Below are 20,127 nucleotides of genomic sequence, written 5' to 3'. Positions count from 1 at the left end.
GTGAGTGCACCCCCCGCGCGGGTCCGAGGAAGCCTCCCGCCGGCGCTGAGCGGACTGAGTGCCTGCCTCCCCTCTGCCCCCCCCACCCTTCCACCCCCACCCCCCCACCCCCGCACTCGCTGCTATAGCGCGGGGAGGGGGGGCGGGGGCGGAGTCCAACTCACGGGGACCCCAGGGGCCAGCCGAGTAGTGGAAACAGACGAATAGTGCGCTGGAGCCAGGGGACACTGGAGGTCTTGGTCTCTAGGCTGGGAAGACCAGCCACCGCTTACACTCCCTTTGGGCCCCTCCAGGTGGGGCTTTGTGATGCTCCAACTCCAAACTGGTGGAGGCCACGGGGTGGTTGGATGAGGGCGCGATAGGGGGCCCTTCCTAGTGACCTTTCCTTAGAGTTACCCCCCCCCCCTTCACCAGCAGTGTCTCTGAAACCCTCCCGGTGCCCCGTCCTCCCCTCAGTGGGCAGTGTCTTTCCAAGACCTCCGATCTGTGGGCGGACTTGGGTTCCAGCTACAGGCCAGGCTGAGATGGATGATGTTGGCAACCCTAAATGCCCCCTCCCCCACTCCTGGCCTGTGGTCAGAGCCATTGGGGATGCACACAGTAGGGGGAAGGTTGGAGACACCTCTGAGCTACCCATGGTGGTGGGGCATGGGGTGAGGTGAGCAGTGTCCAACCACAGGAGAGCCCATGTCTCACCTATTCCCACCCACCCCCACCCCCACAGTGATGGTGTCCGGTCCCTCCCTCCCTCATGTGGAGCAGTTTCAGGTAGTGTGGTCCCAGCGCCTGCCAATCCCCCGAGCCCGCCGGGCCCTGCCTTCCCACTGGGTAAGTCTTGGGTGGGCGCCACACAGCCAGGACCTCCTTGGCCTCCAGGCCTGGTGTCCCTGTGGGTAGAGGGGCTCTGGGTGACCTTAGCCTTGCCCGCTGGCCTGGAGGGCCTGCCTTTGCTCTTGGGTGTGGCCTCTCCTTCCTTCCTCCTGAGGGCAGAGCTTGGCCACCTATGGGCCTGGGTGTCAGCTCTGAAGCTACAGGAGGCTGTGGAGAAGTTCTCTTGGTGGTTGGTGGCAAGGTCAGCCCGCAGGCAGAGACAGGTAGGCTCAAATGCCACACCCATGTTTCATTTGCCACTGCTGCTCTACCAAATTCTTCTAACAGCTGTGGACAGCTCACCCACCCAGCCACTGTGAGTCAGCCATGACGCACCTTCCTTGGGGAGCTGGGGCTGGGGGGGATCCCCGGGTGAGATGGGGAACCGAGAGCAAACGGTAGTGTGTCTCTGCTCTTTTGGGGAACCAAGAATGCCTGGTGGGGTTCTCTGGGGGCGATTCCTAAATCTGGAGTGAGTGCGTATATACACATGTATGTATGTGGACTGTGTGCATACATTTTTGGACATGGATCATGTAAGTGTGTGTACATGTACGGATGTGGATTGTGTGTGCAGGGTACCCATGGGACAGTAGGCAAGTCCGTCCCAACTGTGGGTCCTGGGAAAGACGGGTGCTTCTGGGAAGAGGGGGTGACAGATACTGGCTGCACAGTGATGAATAGGTAAACTGAGGCCTGCTGATTGGAGCTCCACCTTCTCAGTCCAAGGAGGCTCAGCCCCACATGGCCCCTGGCTGCAGGCTGTACTGCTCTCCATGGAGCAGCCCCTCGGAGGTCAGAGGCCTCCGGGCAGGCAGTTGACCAGGTCTCTGTTCCAGAGCCCCTACCCCGAGAGTGTGAGCTACAACCTTGGAGGTGGAGGACACAACTTCACTCTGCACCTGCGGAAAAACAGGTGAGCAGGCTGGCTGCACCCACCTGGAGAGCCCTAGCCCACAGCCTCCTGGACCCTGCTGCCAGGGCCCCCCCAGCCTCTCATCACGGAGGGCCTTGGCCAAGGGCAGCAGGCAGTCCAGGACCTCCCAATGGCTCTCTTCCAGGGAACTGTTGAGTGCCAGGTACACAGAGACATACACCGCTGCCAATGGTTCCGAGGTGGTGGAACACCTAGGAAGGCAGGTATGACCTGGGCATCTCCCTGAGGTGGGGCAGGGGAGGGGGAGGGGCAGGGACCAGCCAGGACACAGCCACTCTCCACCCCACGCACAGCAGGACCATTGCCTCTACCAGGGACACGTGGAGGGCCACCGGGGCTCTGTCGCCAGCATCAGCACCTGTGAGGGCCTCAGGTGAGTGCCTGCCCTTGCCCTCCACATCTGCAGAGAGAATGAGGCAGAGGTGAGGGGCAGATACCTGGAGTCACTGGTTCAGGGACCCCCCCTTTCTCGCCCCCATCCCAGCGGGGAGGTAGGCTCACTGAATCTGCATCCGTGCTCCCCCTCCCCCAGGGGCTTTTTCCGAGCCAGCAGGTCAGTGCACCTGATCGAGCCCCTGGACGGGGTGGAGGAGGGCCAGCACGCTCTCTACCAGTGGCAGCACCTCAAGGATAAGCTGGGTACCTGCGGCGTCAGCAATGCCAAGCTGGAGCGCATCCTGGGCCCGAGGATCGCAGCAGCCTACCGACCCCGGGTGGGCCCCCCCACCCCCCACCCCCCGCCCTGGCCTGGGATGGAGCAGCTTCAGAAGGTGGGAGCAGGCTGAGGTGGACACAGTGGCTGTGAGGCTCACAGCTCTTGGTCCCCTGCAGAATCGACCACCGTCCTCAGAGCCCCGCCATGTGGAGATGTACGTGGTCACCGACAGCCTGGAGGTGAGGGTGGGTGCCCGGGGATAGGGCTGGGGCAGTGGCCCAGGCAGTGGCCCCTTTGGTCTGAGGGATCTCTCTGCTTCAGTCCCAGCTGTACCCGGACCAGCAGGTTCTGCGTCGGCGGGTGATGGAGGTGGTAAACCACGTGGACAAGGTGGGCCTGCCCGCTATGCTCAGGCCACACCCCCCCAGGGGCCGTTCTGGGGAAACCAATGTTTAGGGGCTGGGAGAAGGCCCTGGGGGCAAATGGAGGTGGGCATGAAACTGTGGGTTCTGGGCCCTGCTGGTTGGCACACCTGCAGACTCCCCCAGGACTCAGCAGTCCAGCTGACGGCAGCCTTCCCCTCCCACAGCTATACCAGCAGCTCAACTTCCGTGTGGGCCTGGTGGGCCTGGAGATGTGGAGCAGTGACAAGATCTTGGTCAGCTCCAATCCCGAGGTCACGCTCGATAACTTCCAGGAGTGGCGGGCCAATCATCTGGTGTCACGGCACACCCATGACAATGCACAGTTCATCACGTGAGGGGGTAGCGGCTGGACCCCAGACTGCAGGGACGGGCGAGGCTGCGGAGGAGCACGACTGGGAGTTGGAGGGACAGTGCAGGACTGGGGAGAGGCTTGGCGCGCAAGCGGTTTGGGGAGCTGGGATGCAGCAGAAAACGGTGCCGGTGGGAGTGGGGAGAGCCCCGCTCATTCGGACGTGGATTGTTCCAGGGGTATCGACTTTGATGGTGTTACACTGGGCCTGGCCACTGTAGCTTCCATGTGTACCCGGAGGTTGTCAGCCGGCGTGAACCAGGTCAGCAGGGAGACCCCGGCCCGGGTGGGAGTGTGATGGACAGGTCTGAAACCAGCCCAGGGGACAGGCTCTCTTGCAGGCTGCGTCCCCGTCTGGTGAAAGAGCAGGTGGGGCTGAGGACTGGAGTTCTGTCTGAGCCAAGGGTCATAGGAGTAGGGGCTGGGTAGGCCCCCAGGCGGTGAGTGAGCTTAGTGCCCCCCAGGACCATAACAAAAGCCCCCTTGGGGTGGCAACCACCATCGCCCACGAGATGGGTCACAACCTGGCCATGGACCACGATGACAACGTCGATAACTGCTACTGCCCAGTGCCACGGGTGGACGGTGGCTGCGTGATGGCAGCCAGCCTCGGGTGAGTCCTGCTGGCACACAGACTGGGAGGCACGCTGGCCAGTCCCTACCTGACGCTGCCTCCCCCCACTCCCCCCATTCAGCGAGAAGTTCCCGACACTCTTCAGCGAGTGCAGCCGCATGGTCCTGCAGTCCTTTGTGGAGACGCCCCAGACGGCCTGCGTGCAAGGCGCGCTGGACACCAGCCGTCTGGTCAGCGACCCTGTGTGCGGGAACAAGCTGCTAGAGCGTGGAGAGCAGTGTGACTGCGGCTCGGCCCAGGTTGGCCCGCAGACCCCACCTGCTGCTGCATGGAGCAGAGGGGGCCAGGGACCTCTGGGGGGTACCTCTGCGGGAGGGGACTTGAGGAAAGCATCTTAGGAGAGGAGGTCACTGGGGGCTGAGCATAGGACAATTGGCCCTGGGGAAGGGGATCTTGGGGACCAGCCCTTGGGGCAGGGCCTGAGCAGAGGCAGGCTGGCCTTAGAAGTGGGTGTTGGACACCCTCGGGCGTAGGCTCCAGACACCTTAGCCTGCAGGCCCTGGACAGCCCTGCGGGGCTTCTGTGAATGATCCCCCCTTCTTTCCCCTCCCAGGAGTGCAAGAACCCCTGTTGTAACGCCACATCCTGCCAGATCGCCAAGGAGGCCAAGTGCGCCCGGGGTGCCTGCTGTGACCAGTGCAAGGTGAGATGGGGCTCCGTACCTCGAGCCCCACCACAGCTGAGGCCTAGCCTCAGGGACTGGCAGCAGTGACATAGTGAGCTGCTGGGCTCAGGCTCTACTTGGGCCCGGCAGGTGAAGCCAGCCGGGGTGTTGTGCCGCCCCGCCAAGGACACCTGTGACCTAGCAGAGTACTGTGACGGCCAGCAGCCCGAGTGCCCTGAGGACGACTTCCAGGAAAACGGCAGCCCCTGCCCTGGAGGCTACTGCTACAATGGGCTCTGCCCGACACTCCACTCGGCCTGCAGCCAGCTGTGGGGAACAGGTGAGGCCAGGGGGTGGCCACAGCCCCCACTAGTGCACCTGGCCTGGCTCAACTCACTTGCCCTGCCCCTGCAGGTGTCCAGGAAGCTGCAGAAGTCTGCTTCAAATTCAAAGTCTCAGTCAAATGCCAGGCTTTTTCTGGCCAGTGAGTGTCCACTCATGACCCATGTGCAGTATGTATATGTTTGTGTGTGTGTGCGCGTGCGCACACATGTGTGCATGTCTGTTCCACCAGCGCCCTCATGGGTGGACAGGGAGACACTTTGCAGGGGTGGGAGGATGGATAACCAAGGGCCCTGCCCATCTTGCTATGGCCCTGTCTTGCTGAGTGGGGCCCACACCCCTGTGTGCACAGGGCCGATCGCTGTGGAGTCCTGTTCTGTAGAGGCGGCCAGAAGCCCAAGGTGCGGACCTCCTGCATCCTGAGTGCCTCTTCTGGCCCCTGCCAGGCACTCCTCACGGAGGACCACAAGGCCTACGAGATGGTGCCCGTGGGCACCAAGTGTGATCAGGGAAAGGTGAGTGCAGGGCCTACCGCTCTAGGGGCCGGGACCAGTGCTGAGCCTGGCCCCTGGTGCAGCACTGGCCTGAGGTCACCCACCCCTCCAGGTCTGCTGGGAAGGAAGCTGCCAGGACCTCCAGGTGTACAGGGCGGAAAACTGCTCTGCCAAGTGCAATGGCCATGGGGTACGTGGGAGCCCAGGACACAGTGGGGTGGACAGAGGGTAGAGTCCAGCCTCAGGCACAAGGGCAAGTGCTTGGTCCTGGGCTTGGCACCTTGGCCCTCACACCTGAAAACAGCCCAGCGCTGCCCCCCACTGCTCAGCCTTGAATGTTCCCACCGCAGCCCAGGCAGCCCCACACAGCACACGTGCACACTACATAGCATGCATAGAGGGTGTGCACATGCAGACATGGCCCTGCCTGGGCACAGACACCACACATGCACACACATGCTCGCACACTGCCCTTACCTTACCTACACACCTGCAAATACATATCCACACACACACACTACACATGCATATACCATGCATACACCTCCATATACATGGGGACTGGCACGGGCCACATGCATGTGCTCACGGGAGGCCCCTTTTCTGCCCACCCTGCCACCCTGCTCATTCCCCGGTGTACATCCCCCCTCTGCCTTGGGCAGGCAGAGCTGACAGTGGGGGGTAGGGTGAGTGGGCCTGTGGGCCATAGGCCCTTTTTGAGGTGTGGGGTACTTGATCCCAAGGATGAACAGGAGCTTGTCTGGAGGAGAGGCTTAGGTCTGCAGGTGGGGGCAGGGATGAGGGCACTGCTGCCCTGGGGCCCCCAAGGGCCTTTGCCGCCCACCGAGCCTCTGTCACTCCAGGTGTGCAACCACAAGGACAAGTGCCACTGCCAGCCAGGCTGGGAGCCCCCCAACTGCATGAAGCCCAAGTCTGGAGTGCACACAGGTGGGACCTGGGGGCTCCATGGCATGGGGACTTGCCTGGGCTCTGCCTGACCACTGACAGCCGGGGGGACGGGGCTTGGGGTGCTGAGGTATACTCTATGGCCCCCACAGTGTTCTTTCCAAGCACCCGGAAGGGGCCAGAATCAGCCCCATGCAGGCATGTGTGGGAGAGACCAGAGGGAGGGCAGAGACCAGGGTGTGCTGGGTCAGACCAGGGCTCCTAGTGCAGCCCTCTGCCCCCCAGTACGGCCCACCTCATGACTGTCTTCCTTCCCAGTGGTCACCCCCAGCGCTTCCAAGGGCTCTTCTAGAGGTACCCGCACCACCGTGGGCCTGGGTATGCTACAGCCCAGCCCAACAACCTGCTACCAGGGGAGCACTGGTGTAACATAGCCATGTCTGCTATTGGTGGGGTCCAGGGCAGGGCCCAGCCGGGGTGCTGCTGCCAGCTCCCAGGAGGCAGTCTCAGCAGCAGGCTGTCTTGGGGGTCAGTACCGAGCTCAGAGGGGCTCAGGCAGGCGGGGGTCTGTGTGATGGCTGAGCCATGGGAATAGGCCCAGGGCCCTGGGGAGGGGCTGCTTCCCAAGAGCCCCTTGGTGCCACGGCTCCTTTGACAGCAGTCCATTGTGTCCCAACAGTGTCTGCGTCTGGAGGCCTGTCCTCGGGGGCCATAGTGGGTGTGGTGATACTGGTGCTGGCCTTACTCCTGCTCGGAGGAGCAGCCTTTGTCTTCTACCTCAAGCACAAGTAAGCACCCCTGCACTGTGTGGGTGCCTGTGTGGGTATGCGGATACCTATGTGTGGATGTGTGTGTGTGTATGTGTGTGTGGACATGCAGGGAATCCGTGTGCTGCATCTGTGGACATGTGTGTGTAGATGTGTGGTCGGCAGCGTGTGTGTACATGGACACCATGGTTGGCGCTGCCCTCTGGACTGCCTGTGTCTGCCCCTCTGTGGCATGACGCCCAGGCCCAGGACCCCTCTGGCCCCAGAAGACAAGCCTTGCCCTCATTCCAACAGTAGGTGGATGGGAGTCCCCAGGGGTAGCTTGGAACTGGGTGCCATGAGCCAGGTGCTCTAAGAGCAGAGGCCGGCAGCAGGGAGTGGAAATGCCGTGTTGGCATGTGGGCAGGACCCTGCCTCTGGCAGCTGTGTGCCCTCTGCTGTCACATGGCTGCTGTTCCCAGGTGACCTCATCTGCCTGCGGTGAGGGTCGGACCGCCCAGCTACGGAGTGTCCTCCTGATGGTCTAACTGCCCACATCGGCAGAGACTCAGTCCCAACAAGTCACAGCTGCCACATGGCTAAGGGTGGGCTTTTCTGCATCGCTGGGAGGCAGGTGAAGCCCCACACCCACCAAGTGAAACCAGCACCATTCCCACATGTCCCTGAGGTGCTGGCATGCAGGCTTACATCAGCACATGCCTGGGTCCAGTCCGTGTCCCCATGAGGGCATACTTGGCCCCAGTCTGTGTCCCCGTGAGGGGTGCTAGGCTACCCCAAACCGCCCCCCCCTGCATCCCAGGCCCCCCGGGCGAGAGTACCTGAGGAATGACCCTCACTCCCTGCCCCTTGACCCTTGTGGTGCAGCCTGGGCCACAGAGACCAGGGTCCCACTGACCTCACTGTGGTCTTTCTGCAGGAACAAGGCCCCCATGGCGCACCTGAACCCCGGCTTCCACCAGGGTGGCAGGAGCGCAGCCCCCAAAGCCCCCATGGGGCACGTGAACATCCACTTACACCAGGGCAGTGGTGGGAGCGTAGCCTCCAAGGCCCCCATGGGGCATGTCAACACCGGCTTACACCAGGGCAATGGCAGCAGCAGCAGCAGGAGCACAGCCCCCAAGACCCCCATGGGGTACCTGAACACCGGCTTATACCAGGGCAGTGGCGGCAGCAGCAGCAACAGCGATGGGGGTGTGCTAGGGAAGAAGCAGAGGGCTGAGGGCCCCGTAAAGGGGGCCTCCACCCCCCAGGCTTCCAGAGCCTCAGCTCCTACGGGAACCCCTAAGCAGCCACCCCCACTTGTAAGTACCATGCTCCCAAGGAGCCCAGGATAGGTCACGGGGCCCAACCCCCAAGGTTCTGCCTGTGTTCTCACCTTGCCTAGGAAGCCTTGGAGACCAAGGTAGACCCCCCCAGTGCACACATACGGCTGGTTCTCCTCCCCTGTGTAGGGAACAGGGATCTCAGAATTAAGTGCTGGGGCTGAGGGGATACGGAGGGTACCATCCCCCAGGTCCCCACCCCCCTCTGACTGTCCAGGGGGTCCAGCTCTGAAGGGTGCATTCATGGTCCCCTCCTTCCCTGCAGCCCTCTGCTGCTGCATCTAGCCAGCCCTTCCTGCTCCCTGCGTACTCCCGGTCAGAGCCAGAGCAGGTGAGTGGGGCAGGAAGGTGGGACTGGGGGCAGCTAGGGGGACTGCCCATCTCCGGGGGTGGGGTCTAGAGCTGGGTATGGTTCTTTTGGAAGAATACTACTTCAGGGACCTCGAGGACAGCCCTGGTGATGGGAGAATCTGGTTGGGGGCCAAGGAGGAGGGCATGGGATCCTCGAGGTGTGTGACCCTGCTCTCTCTCAGCAGCTCAGGCCCGACCCTGCTGGCAAGCCCCTTGCAAAGCAGAAGCCCAGGCAGGTAAGAGGCTCCTGGGGGACACACGCACACGCACGCACGCGCGCGCGCACACACAGTGTAGACACCTGGGGCAGGAGCTGGGCCCCAAAGGCCTGGAAGCCCAGCCCGATGCTCCTTTGGGTTGTGGGGCTTTAGGGGTTCAGAGAAGATCTCCCTCAAATGTGAATCACAAAAGCCGTGACCAGGTTTGACTTCATCAGGAGACCTCCCTCCCAGCACTTCCCCCAGAATCCAGGGCACCAGCCCCTATTCCTGGGTCCTCTCCCCATGGGCTAACCCCTGCCAATCCCCAGGAACAGGGCAGAATGGACACTTCTGGCCAGCCCCACCTCCCAGTCCTTAGGCCCCATGTCCCAGACAATGCTGTGGCCTAGCCTGGCCTGCGGGAGATGCCTCCAGTGGGTGGGCGGCTCTCTGGGCGGGTGTGGGTAGAGCTCCTGGTGGGTCGGTTCTGTGGCCTGACCAGCACTGCCCCCTCTGGGGCCCCTAGCCTGGCTCCTTCCAACACTGGGGCTGTAGGAAGATCCTGGGCTTTCTCCTGCAGGACCTGGCTTGGCTTCCAGCTGCCTATGCCTGGGCCCAGCCGGTGGTTCTGACAGGCCTCCTCTGGCTGTCCTCACTGCTGTCACTGGGGTGGGTATAGGGACCCAGGGGAGAGGCCTGGGAGGAGAGTGGGTGGAGGTGCCATCTACTGGGGGCCTCTGGGAGACCACCCAAAGCGGGGCCTTAAGCACTCATCTGCTCTCCCCATGTTTGTGGAGCATCTACTGGGCCCAAACATGGGTCGCACTGCTGCCGTCTCAGAAATACGCTTAGCCCAGCCTTCCCACACTCCAGCACCAGCATTTCCCATCACCAGGCGTTAGCGCTGGTCAAGCCACAGAACCGACCCCGCTAGGAGCTCCTCAGGTGTCCTCTGGTCCAGGACCCCATGCCGGACCCTCGCCTCCCTGGTCTACCCCAGTCTAGCAGCCCTCAACCTCTTCTTAGCTGCACAGCTCTGTTGGCCCCATCCAGTCGGTCGCCAGCCCAGGCTGAGTGTGAGTCACTGGGAGGGAAGCGCTGCCCAGTGCCGTGCGGTTCCATGGTGAACTGCAGGTCCGGCTGTGCAGTGCACAGGGTTCTCACTGGCTGCCGATTGGAGGTAGATCTCCAGGCCTTTCTTCCTGCTCCCTCTTAGTCTGGAAGCTGAACCATTCTCTACTTCACGGCAACCCAGAAGCTTATGGCAGATAGGCCGTGGCTGGGAGGCACATCCTCGGCTCTAGCCCGTGAGGAAGACAAGGATTCCCCATGTCCCCTGGCCCCCCAGCTTGGGTTGGACTGAACCAATGCCTCGTGGCTGGCAGACTACCTGTGTGCTGTGGTGTGGCTGATGCTGTCTGTGACGGCACCCACTGGCTTTGTGACTGAGTGGTGACGTGGGGGAAACTCAAAGACAGAACCTGACTGGGCTCCCCAGGGCACCAGCTCACTAGCAGGCTTCCTCTGCCCTTTCCTTTGGGAGCGCTAGACTCACAGGAAATCTTGAAGTGGTCCTAGGAGTGGTTTTGACAGACAGAGGGCTCAGACAGAGAGAGGGGTGTGGTTGAAGGGAGCAGGTGGCAAATCAGACAAGGGTCAGTGGGGGGTGTCGGGACTGTGAACCATGCAGGTGGGGCCTTGCCCTCGCCCTGCATGCCAGCTCTCTGGCCCGGGGACTTGTTAGTCATCACAGGCTTTTGCGTTTCCCAAGGCCCGCATTCCGGCCCTGGGAAGTTCCTCGGGGATCTAGTGGAAAGCTGAATGAGAGTGAGGTTGAAGCAGGTCGAGGCCAGATGGCCCAGGAATGGCTGGTTCTGCCCATTGTGGGCTTTTCAGTGGCAATGGGAAGACGTGGTGCCCAGGTAGGGCTCCAGGACAGGGGAGGCAGCCTCTGTTCTCACTGTGTCTGCCTCTCTGCAGGTCAGCAGGCCACCTGTTGCACCACCCACACCACCTGCCAAGCCAGGTGCTGGAGGCTCTGCTCCCTCCCGGCCTGACAGGACTGCTGCTGGGCCTGCTGCTCCACCCACCAAGCCTGGTCCTGGAAAGCCCCAGTCAGCCCCCAGCCAGGTGAGGCCCTACCCCAGGGCTAGCGAGCTGCTGCCCCCTGAGTTGTGAGCTGGCCCTCTGTGAGGGACATAGTGTAACTTCTGCCGTTCACTCCTCCGAGGACAAATCTGGAGTCACCACTCCTGGAAAATGTGTGCCGGGCAGCATCTCCCCTGGCACATGTAGAGAGTCTGCCGTGTGTGTGTGTGTGTGTGTGTGTGTGTTGTGCTCACATCAGTGCAGGAGAGTCTAAGGATGGGAAGCTGTACCCTTCTTAGCAGATGGTTGTAACAGTGGGTCTCTTTTCCCCCACTCCCAGGAGGCTGGCATAAAATTTGCCCTCCAGCCCCCTGTCCAGAGGAGGTGACCAGGGCCAGGCGCCTCTGAAGTGCTCTGCAGTGGGGGCCCTGCAAACCTGCCTGGAAGCCGCCTGCGATCCCTTTGGAAAGACTGAGGGCCGTGTTTCTGACAGGCCCCAGCCCAGGCCTGGGCTGCAGCTCTGCCTGGGTGGGCACCTGGCTGGAGGCTATGGCTCCCTGAGAGTGATACCCCTCATGGCCAGGGACACTAGCAGCATGGCCACCGCCAAGAGAGGCTCTCAGCTTGGGAATTTTTTGGGCCTTAAGATCTTGTCCTTGAACTCAGAACGTATTCACCCAAGAGGTCAAGCCAGCTCCTCCTGGCCAGTCCCTCCCCAGGGCCAACCACGTCTAGGTGGGAATGAGTCATCATCTGTGGTTTGCAGGGTGGGGTGTTAGGACAGCCTTCCTCAGAGACTTGGGATCCAGTCCCCCTCCAGCCCTCTCCACACCTACCCTCAGGCATCCTACCCTCCTGGCAGCTTCAGACACCCTCTGCTTTAAGCTTGAAAGCCCCCGAGGCCTCTACCCATGCCCCCAGCTGTTCACACTGTACCCCATCAGCAGTTGTTTCCTACCTGGGATGCTGCCCCAGTGCCTGCCCTGGGGGTCTTCCTTCTTAAGAGCTGAGTCATGAGTTCTGCATCTCCACATACTTGAGCCCCTTCTCCCTGACTGGAACAGGAAAGCACCAGGGCCTCTGCTCTCTCTCTCTCTCTGCCTAGAAGTCTCCACTTTTATCCAAAGGGCCATGTTGGGAAGCAACTGTTTCTGCAGGTTCTTCTCCTCAAACCTCAGGTGTATGATGGTCAGCAGGGCTGAGACCTTATTTTATGCTTTAATAATGACAAAGCTGTATATTTATGATTAAATTAGCGACCATACTCTAAATGTTGGGAGATTGTGATTGGAGCATCGGGGAAGGGTGCATGGCACACATAGAATTCCCAGGCTTTTATACTATTTAAGGATCCAATGCTTCTTAAAATAAAATGTATGTTTTAAAACTAGATAATGCCAAACTGTCTTCCTTCCCTTTGGGGTTTAATTGCAATCCTGCCCCACATCAAATTAAACAACCCCAATCTAGATGCAGAGGCCATGTGTGAGGGTGGGTTGACCAGAGGAATAAATCCAGTGACACAAACCGAGCTGATTCCAGGAGCCCAAGTGGAAGGTGAATTATGAGAATGACAAGTGCAACGAATGTATAAGGGTGCTTTGCTCAATTGATGTATGTACAGACTGTGATAAGAGCCTTATGAGCCCCAATAAAAAGATTTTTAAAAATCCAGTGACACATCTATGTGTAACAGTTTTCTATCAAGAAGTAATTGTATATCAAGAGAACAGCCCCGTCCTGTCCAACTCAAGTCTGTAAGTCCGATACTAGTCCCTCTTCAGACTCACAGAACTACATGCAATGATGCAGAAACACCACAGGCTGGTGGGTGTAAAGGCTTGTGGCTCCAATGGTGTTGGATTCATCTCCAGGGCTCTGACTTTAGTCATCATGGGCAGCAAGGACTGGAGAGGAGGAGGTCCCAGGACCCTGCTCAAAGAGACCACCACACCCATAAGGAGGCACCGTCAGGCCTGGCCTGAACGGCTAGATTCCAGCCCCACCCTACCCCCTACACACAAATCTTCCAAGTTGACATGAAATTAGGGCACGACCACAGGCAGACTCAACCAGGCAGCCCAAAAGAACTGGCATCAAGGTATATATGGAAGAACCCACTATATGAAACCCCCCCCTCTGAAGGTCAAAGCCTTGATGGATACGGGAGGTCCCCAAGGGTCAACTACTTTCTGCCTTTGGGCTGAGCAGAAAAGCCAGTATTTGGACTTGAGTGTCCCAGGGAACCTGCCAGGGCATCACTCATCGCTTCTGACAGCAGATGTCTTAGACCCAGCCCCCAACACGAATGCCCCGCCCCTTCCTGGCCCGTCTCCGGGCAACGACCAGTACAGGCACCCGCCCCTTCCGGTCCGTCTCCGGGCAACGTACCTAATAACCAGCCCAGGAACCGCCCCTCCCGGCCCGTCTCCTCGCAGCTCAGCCCCCGCCATGCTGTCGGCTGCTGGCCCGAGCCCTCCAGCCGTCCCAGCGCTGTCGCCCCGCGTCCTCCACGGCCTCTATGCCTGGCTGGACGGTCTCCCGCTCAGCCGCCCCAAGCGACACCTGGCCCGGGACTTCAGCGATGGCGGTGAGGGAGCGTCCGACGGGGAGCGGGGGGCCGACTGGTCACGGGCAGGAGAGGCATGGGGTTGACCGCCCAGGCGGGCTGCAGGCCAGCTCGCCCATCGGCCATTGGGACCCTGCCCCCTCGTTCGAGAGAGCTATGGATGGCCCAGCGGTCATGCCTCCCCGCCGGCAAGGGGTCCTGAGGCAGACAAGGGTGGGTGGGGTGGGGGGCTGGCCATGCCGCTGAAGGGCCCGGAGCAGGAGCGTGGGCGGAGGTGACCCGGGCTGGAGTGGTGGGGGGTGGGGAGGGGGCGGGAGTTGCATGGAGGGGCCAGGGGCCAAGGTGTTCCCATAAGGAGGAGACTTGGCTGTGGGAAAGGTGAGGGGCTCTCCCGGGCTGTCTGAAGCTAGCCCCCAGCGTGAGGAGGTGTGGACCCGGTGGGACGCTGAGGGGGTCCTGGCCCGTGTGCAGGAGGCTGAAGGCGCGCGGGGTGGGGTGTGGGGGGTGGGGTGGGGGGAGGGGCAGTGGCTGCATGTCAGGGAGGTGGTCTTTCCCCCGGCCCAAGCCCGGGCTGCTTTCTGTCCATTTCTGGTACCTTCCTTGTCCATCGTCCCGGCCTCCAGTGAAGGCCAGCAAAGGTCTTTCCTCGGTGAGAGCGTGGAGTGAATAGCCAGCCGTCCACCTCCAGTCCAGGGGGCTGTCGGAGGAAACCTGCGGGAAAGAGCAGCTCCTGCGACCCCAGGCCTCCACAGGCCCCGCCCAGGCCCGCCCTGGTCTTCCCATTCTCCAGGCACAAGGGACCAGCACACCTGGCCCACAAGCTTGCCCTCCAATTCCTCTTCCGGCCCTCATCGCCTCAGGAGTCCCTGGGAAGCCACACAGGTATAGGACAAGGAGCCAGTGCTCAGGTTACAGGCCCCCCTCACCTGGGCCTGGCGCCCTCCCACCTTCGGCCCTAGTGATGCTAGCAGAAATTGTGAAGCACTTCCGCCCTCACCTTGTGGACCTGCACAACTACATCCCTGCCTGCAACACAGAGCAGAAACTCACCAACTGGAGCACGCTGAACAGGCATGCCCCGCCCTGCACTCTCTACTCACGTGCCCAGCCTTTGTGACTACCCTGGGTGTCCCACTGGAGCCTGCAGGCCTGCGAGGCCATGCCAAAACCTGGCTTCCACCCTCGGTAGTCTGGATGTGCAGGGGACCACTGGTGGGCTGCTGGGGGCAGGGATGTAGGCAGAAGAGGGGCATCTTGGAGGTGGAGCTAGCAGGAAGAGGGGTGGGGTCAGGGCCAGGCTGCCGATAACCTCAAGTGAGTCCACAAGGAGTCCTGGTTGGCCACTTCCTAAGGCTGGAGGATGTGGCCTTTACCTGGCCGTCCTGGGCTCCCTCGCAGGAAGGTCTTCCCCAAGCTGGGACTCTGTGTCTCCAAGGCCGACATCCGCAATGTGGTGGCCAACACTCCTGGCGCTGTGGAGCCCGTCCTGTGCGCGCTGAAGGCCAGGATGGAGCGCAGAGCACTGGGCAGGAGCCCACCCTCTGAGGCTGTAAGTCTGTACTGACTGGGCGTTTCCCCCGGGGGGAGACGCTACCAGCAATCCCTGACTGGTGGGTGACTCTCACCTTTCACAGTCCCTGCAGGGTTCAGGACCCTGTGGTTCCAGTGCCAATGGTCTGTGGGCAGAGCTGACCAGCCCCCTGTGTGTCACAGGTATCCGGGGGGAGGGGCCAGCAGAGCCTTATCCCGTGAGGTGGGTGGGGCTCTGGCTTCCAAAGACCAGGCTCTGGCCCTACTCAGCTGGAATGCTATGAATGGTGGGGGCCACATGGGCCCTGGTTAAGGTGATTCTGCCCAGGTGCAGGAAATTGGGACCTACACCCCCTCTACGTGGATTCTCTGAGCTGATGTGTCTGTCTGTCATGCAGGATCGTCGAGGGGCCCAGAGCTGTGTGTGAGGAAGACCCATTGGAGTCAGCAGCCTCCGGAAACTGGCTGTGCTTGCGATGGGTCAGCCCTGCCTCACAGCCCCTCCCTCCTATCCCACCCTCACTCCCCTTCCCCCTCACCTGCGGCCTGTCACAGGTAGCATCTGCCTTGCAGCTGGGACCCTGCTGGCCAGCCCTGGGAACCCCCAGACCCCAAGGCCCAGCATATGAAGGAGGAGAAGGAGCAGGCACTGGCCATCTTGCAGGAAACAGTGAAGGTGGGGGGCCCTGCCTCCAGCCTGCCCCCAGCCTGGCAGGGGGCTGTCCAGTGTGTGAGCTGACCACTGTCCAGGCCCAAGAAACCAGAGCTATCCATCTGAGGGGCAGTCAGGATCATGCTGGGGAGAACCCACGTCCAGTCTGGTCACTGAAAGGATTAGATCACAGAATATTTCAAACATACCAGAGGCAACCAGCTCCACTGAGTAGACCCCCCACACACACACCTTTCCTTGATGTTAACTAGACTTCCCACTCCACCTGCACCCAGGCCAGGTTCTCTGTGCCCCCTCTTGAAGACCCCCCCAGGACCTAGGTCCCCACCTGTCATCAAGTGGTCCCTGGCCCCTCCCCTGGGGCAGCACATGGGCAGGGCCAGAGGCCAGTGGGGCTGTCAGCCATAGTCATGGCCCTCTGGCCCCTAGCCCATGCTTGAACCCTCGTCATTGCTAGAAAGTGACATCATGGTGTGGCCTTAGCTCTGCTGAGGGCAGCGGACAGCAAGTGAGGAACAGCAGAGCCTCCTGGCTTCCCGGTTACTCAGCACCATGTGCTGGCAGAAGGGTCAGGGCACTCATTCTAGTTAAAGAAACCGAGGCAGGAGGAAGACGCTCAGCCTGGCCCTTGGCCCTTGACTCCGCTGCATGTCATGACATGGTCTCAGGAGACGCTGCCGGTTTTTTTAATGGTGCCAAAGTGCACTTCATATAAAACTGACCATATTAGCCATTGTAAATGCCCATGTCCCTGGCCTCAGTGACAGGGGTAATGTTGTCTGACACACCATGACCTGCATCCACTGCTGGCAGCACCCTATAGGACGCTACCCTTTCCCGCTCAGCGGTCACTCCCCCGTCACCCTCTCCCACCCTGCGGCCAGCTGCTAAGTTTCTCCCCCTAAGCCTGTGCCTGGTGGGCACCATGGGGCAGAGACTGGGTTGTCTGTGGCCGTGGTGGTGACTGCCTTGGGCACCCCACAGGGCGTCCTCTGCAGGTGCTTCAAGCCAGAGCTCTCTTAGAGGCTTGCACTCAGGCGAGCGCAGGTAGCACGGCCTTATGTGTCTGGGTGCTTTCACTTGACTCTGACTGGTGTTTTCCAGGATCAGCCTGGACGGCGGGTCTCAGAAATCCACTCCTTGCTGAGACTGGACAGTCTGCCCAGCCTGGCTAGAACACATTGTGTGCCCCTGTCCCTCCCTCATTTCTGCCTGTGGCGCCTGTGAGTCCTGTGATGTCGGCTGGGGACAGGGTCAGTTTGGGTTCCTCGTTTCAGTTCTCATGGGCGTGGACGGGTGTGGGATATGTGAGTGTCCTGTGTTTGTACTTGTTGAGGTGCTGCCACCCTTTTCCAGCCTACGCTTCCTTGGAGGAGAGCAGGAAAGCGTCCACGGCCCCCACGTGTTCAGGGCCGCACAGTGCTCCAGGCGGCTTTGTTCTTAGCAAACCTGGCCTGTGGCTGAGATTACATTTCCTTGTTGTCTTTGATTGTCTTTTGTGGACAATGGGCCCACCCAAGCCCAGGCCCATTTTGATTGGGCTGTTTGGTTGAAAGAGTTGCTTTTTGTGTGTGTCTTCTGCAAATTAACCCTTTATCAGATACACAATTTGCAAATAGTCGCTCCCATTCTCTAGGTTGGCTTTTCAACACACTGTCTTGTTTGATATAGGAGGGTTTTTAAAATTTTCATTTAGACCATTTTATCTATTAGTTCCTTCTGTGGCCACTGACATGAAGGTTTTCCTGCATGTTTGCTTGGAAGAGTTCCCACGGGAACTCCTTCCTGTGTCCCCCCAATCGAGCTCCGCAGCCAGGCTCACTGCCATGCAGCCCACCTCCAGTCTCAGGGTCTTTGAGGCTGTAACTCTCGGTGGGAGCAAAAAGCCTGTCTTCCTCCCGCAGAGCCAATGGTGGCTTCAAGCTGCTAACCCATCGTGTCACCAAGACTCTGGTAATGAGCTTGGCTGTGGCTTCTGTGTCATTTGTCAAGTTGAAGATGTTCATTCTCTTTCATCTGGCTTATTGGGTGTTTTTGTTCATCATTAAAGCATGTTGCATTTTTAAAATGCTTTTTTCTGCATTTTAATATCTGCATTTGAGTGCAATGGGCCCAATGCATTAAAGATTTCCCCTCCACTCTTTCACACAGTCTCATTTCCTGTGGGACTCACCCCTGCATTCCCAGAATCCTCCTCTTGTGTTGGTGTGTTTGTGGTGGGTTTGCATCTGCATTCCAAAGGGTTGGAACTGGGAGACCCAGCTAGGCTGAGTGTCCCGTAAAGGGGCCCACACCGAATGGGTCAGCAAGTGTCCCCTCCTCTTCAGCTTTTCAGGAACATTTTGGGAGAATTGGTTTGAATGACTCATTATGTGCTTGGTAGAATTTACCAGTGAAACCATCTGGCTCTGCACTTTTCTTTGTTGAGAGATTTTTGTTGACCAATTCCATCTTTTCACTCGTTACTAAAGCCACTGCCAAGGCGTCCATCCCAACTACAATGACCCTGCTTAGGTTTTCGAAGACTGGGCATCTTCACGGGGGGCAGACAGCCTCATCTTTCTCCCAAGGAGCAGCTGGTGGGTTTGAACCACTGACCTTGTGGTTATCAGCCCAACACTTAATCCACAGCATCACTAGGGTACCTTGTTATTGGTTGTCTGTGTTTTTTATTTCTTTTTGCGTGATGTTGACAGATCGCATGAACATAGAAAGAGTCCATTTCAGTGCCCCTACCCTACCCCATCCACACACTGGGCAGCCCTGTACCTCTTGCACAGGGCTTTCCTTGTTCCGGCTAGCCATGTGGACTCGGGTATGCCTGGTAGCCACTGCCTCGGGATCCCTGGCAAGTGGACAGGAGCATTCAGCACCTCAGTGGCACCCTGATGCCCTTCCTGTGTGCATGTTTCTGAAGATTCTGCAGCTGAAGGTGGTGCAGTTGGAGCAGCTGGTGAAGCTGAAGGACCTGCGGATTCAAGAGCTGGCCGACCACGTGGAGAAGGAGGCCCTGTGATCGACGGAGCAGCCGGGCCTAGGGACTGAGGGATCGGAGCCAGGATGCCTGCCTCAGAGCTCTGCTGGCTCTGTTCTTTAGTTTCATGGACAGGGAGACTTGAGGGACTGCCGCAAGGCATCCGAGGGTTCCTGAATGAACCAATAAAGCCCCACGTGGGGTGTCTACCGTATGACCATGGGCTGGCCATGTGGACCCTCAGTGGAAGCAGTTGGCCAAGGCTGGGCCTCTGAGGGAGGTGGTTGCCACTGTGAGCTGTCGCTGTCCCTGTGGAAGTCTGGGCCTGGGCACCTGCCCCCCCCAGAAGAAACCATTCCAGCCCATGCTGTGTGAGCACTGGCTAAAGTCACTGGGGACAACCAACCAGGCCCTGCCTCTTGAGCTGCTGAGAACACAGAAGGGACCTGGGGACGTCTGGGCCTGGTGCTGCCAGTCCCCAGGCCAGAGGGACTGGGTGTCTCAGTTGGAAAGCTGTCAGCCAGGTTCCCAGGTATATGGCCCCAGCCTGGGGAGGGGGACAGGTCTACAGTCTCCCCAGAATGCAGACCTGCTCTTCAAGCTTAGTGAGTAGGCCCAGGATGGGGGCACTGAAATCTCTGAATGGGTGGGGGTGGGAGGGGGGGTGAGTTGAAATCTCCCTGGGGGGATGGGCAGGAAATAGCTGTGGAGGGCCTGGCTGCTTCCCCACCCAGATGGGACAAGCCTGGGGAGAGCTGAGAGACATGGCCACTGCCCAGGGTGCTCCATAGGCACCCCTCCTGCTGCCCCTGCCTGGGCTCAGGCCAGCCTCCAGAAGTGACCACACAGCACACAGAACTGCTCACACACACCCCACGGCACACATGCAGACATGGCAGACTTGGCAACATGCACACCCAAGTGTCCATGCATGCACACACACACACACGAGGGCTACTTGGCCTCTCCCCCTTGAAGTCTTGCTGAGCAGAGGACTCTGCTGTGTGTCGGGGGATTGCACATGTGTGAGCACGTGTGTGTGTGTGAGTGAAATGTGTGTGGCTGTGTGACTGGGTAACAGTAACAGAGTATGACTGTGTGTGACTGCCTGTCACTGTGTGTGTATGGCTATAATATGTGAGATTGTGTGACTGGGTGTGTGAGTGTATAGGTTGTGTCTGTAACTGAGCGTGTGGACCTTGCCTGTGACTGGCTGCGTGCCCGAGTATGTTTTGTGTTCCACAGAATGACCTAGAGAGGCAGAGGGGCCCCAGCGCTGGGCTCCCAGCAGAGGACAGTGGGTGTTGGAGGCATGCTGGGCAGACGGGGGTTCTGACTGGACCTTTGAGGTGGAGAGGAGGTTGGAGTTCCAGAACCAGCTTGTGGATGTCACCTGGGTGGGACTCAGGAGCATGCACAGCCTGGAGGGAGGGCAGG

General features: G+C 59.9%; 1 protein-coding gene and 1 long non-coding RNA gene across 6 annotated transcripts; both read left to right on the top strand.

The window, feature by feature from the left end:
• Positions 1-904: 904 nt before the first annotated feature.
• ADAM8 (ADAM metallopeptidase domain 8) lies at positions 905-12,576 on the top strand. 5 transcript variants are annotated; one of them, XM_075534519.1, is made up of 22 exons: positions 905-1,786; positions 1,932-2,010; positions 2,104-2,180; positions 2,340-2,520; positions 2,639-2,701; positions 2,784-2,852; positions 3,052-3,218; positions 3,414-3,498; positions 3,701-3,849; positions 3,932-4,109; positions 4,424-4,513; positions 4,625-4,814; positions 4,889-4,958; positions 5,169-5,331; positions 5,423-5,500; positions 6,174-6,258; positions 6,896-7,004; positions 7,900-8,284; positions 8,571-8,636; positions 8,839-8,892; positions 10,837-10,986; positions 11,285-12,576. In XM_075534519.1, exons 1-22 carry the CDS (start codon positions 1,647-1,649, stop codon positions 11,330-11,332), a joined length of 2,676 nt encoding a protein of 891 aa, XP_075390634.1. In that variant the 5' UTR covers positions 905-1,646; the 3' UTR covers positions 11,333-12,576. The 5 variants fall into 5 exon arrangements, with proteins under 5 accessions (XP_075390634.1, XP_075390633.1, XP_075390632.1 ...); XM_075534518.1 differs by having other exon boundaries at positions 2,101-2,180; positions 8,842-8,892; XM_075534517.1 differs by having other exon boundaries at positions 2,101-2,180.
• Positions 12,577-14,057: 1,481 nt separating this feature from the next.
• LOC142429363 (uncharacterized) lies at positions 14,058-18,895 on the top strand. Its single transcript, XR_012780421.1, has 3 exons — positions 14,058-15,062; positions 15,148-15,226; positions 15,442-18,895. It is a non-coding gene; the product is annotated as an uncharacterized LOC142429363 (long non-coding RNA).
• Positions 18,896-20,127: the final 1,232 nt, after the last annotated feature.

Source organism: Tenrec ecaudatus, chromosome 16 (genome assembly GCF_050624435.1).
Source record: "Tenrec ecaudatus isolate mTenEca1 chromosome 16, mTenEca1.hap1, whole genome shotgun sequence".
NCBI lineage: Eukaryota > Metazoa > Chordata > Mammalia > Afrosoricida > Tenrecidae > Tenrec > Tenrec ecaudatus.
Note: the sequence above shows the minus strand (reverse complement) of the source record. Positions and strands in the feature narration are given on the sequence as shown.

Coding starts and splice junctions, on each gene's coding strand:
- ADAM8 (XM_075534517.1), top strand. CDS start 1,647: ATGGAGCAGCCCCTCGGAGGTCAGAGGCCTCCGGGCAGGCAGTTGACC. Junction 3,219..3,413: donor GACAATGCACAGTTCATCAC/GTGAGGGGGTAG, acceptor GGATTGTTCCAG/GGGTATCGACTTTGATGGTG. Junction 4,815..4,888: donor CAGCCAGCTGTGGGGAACAG/GTGAGGCCAGGG, acceptor CTGCCCCTGCAG/GTGTCCAGGAAGCTGCAGAA.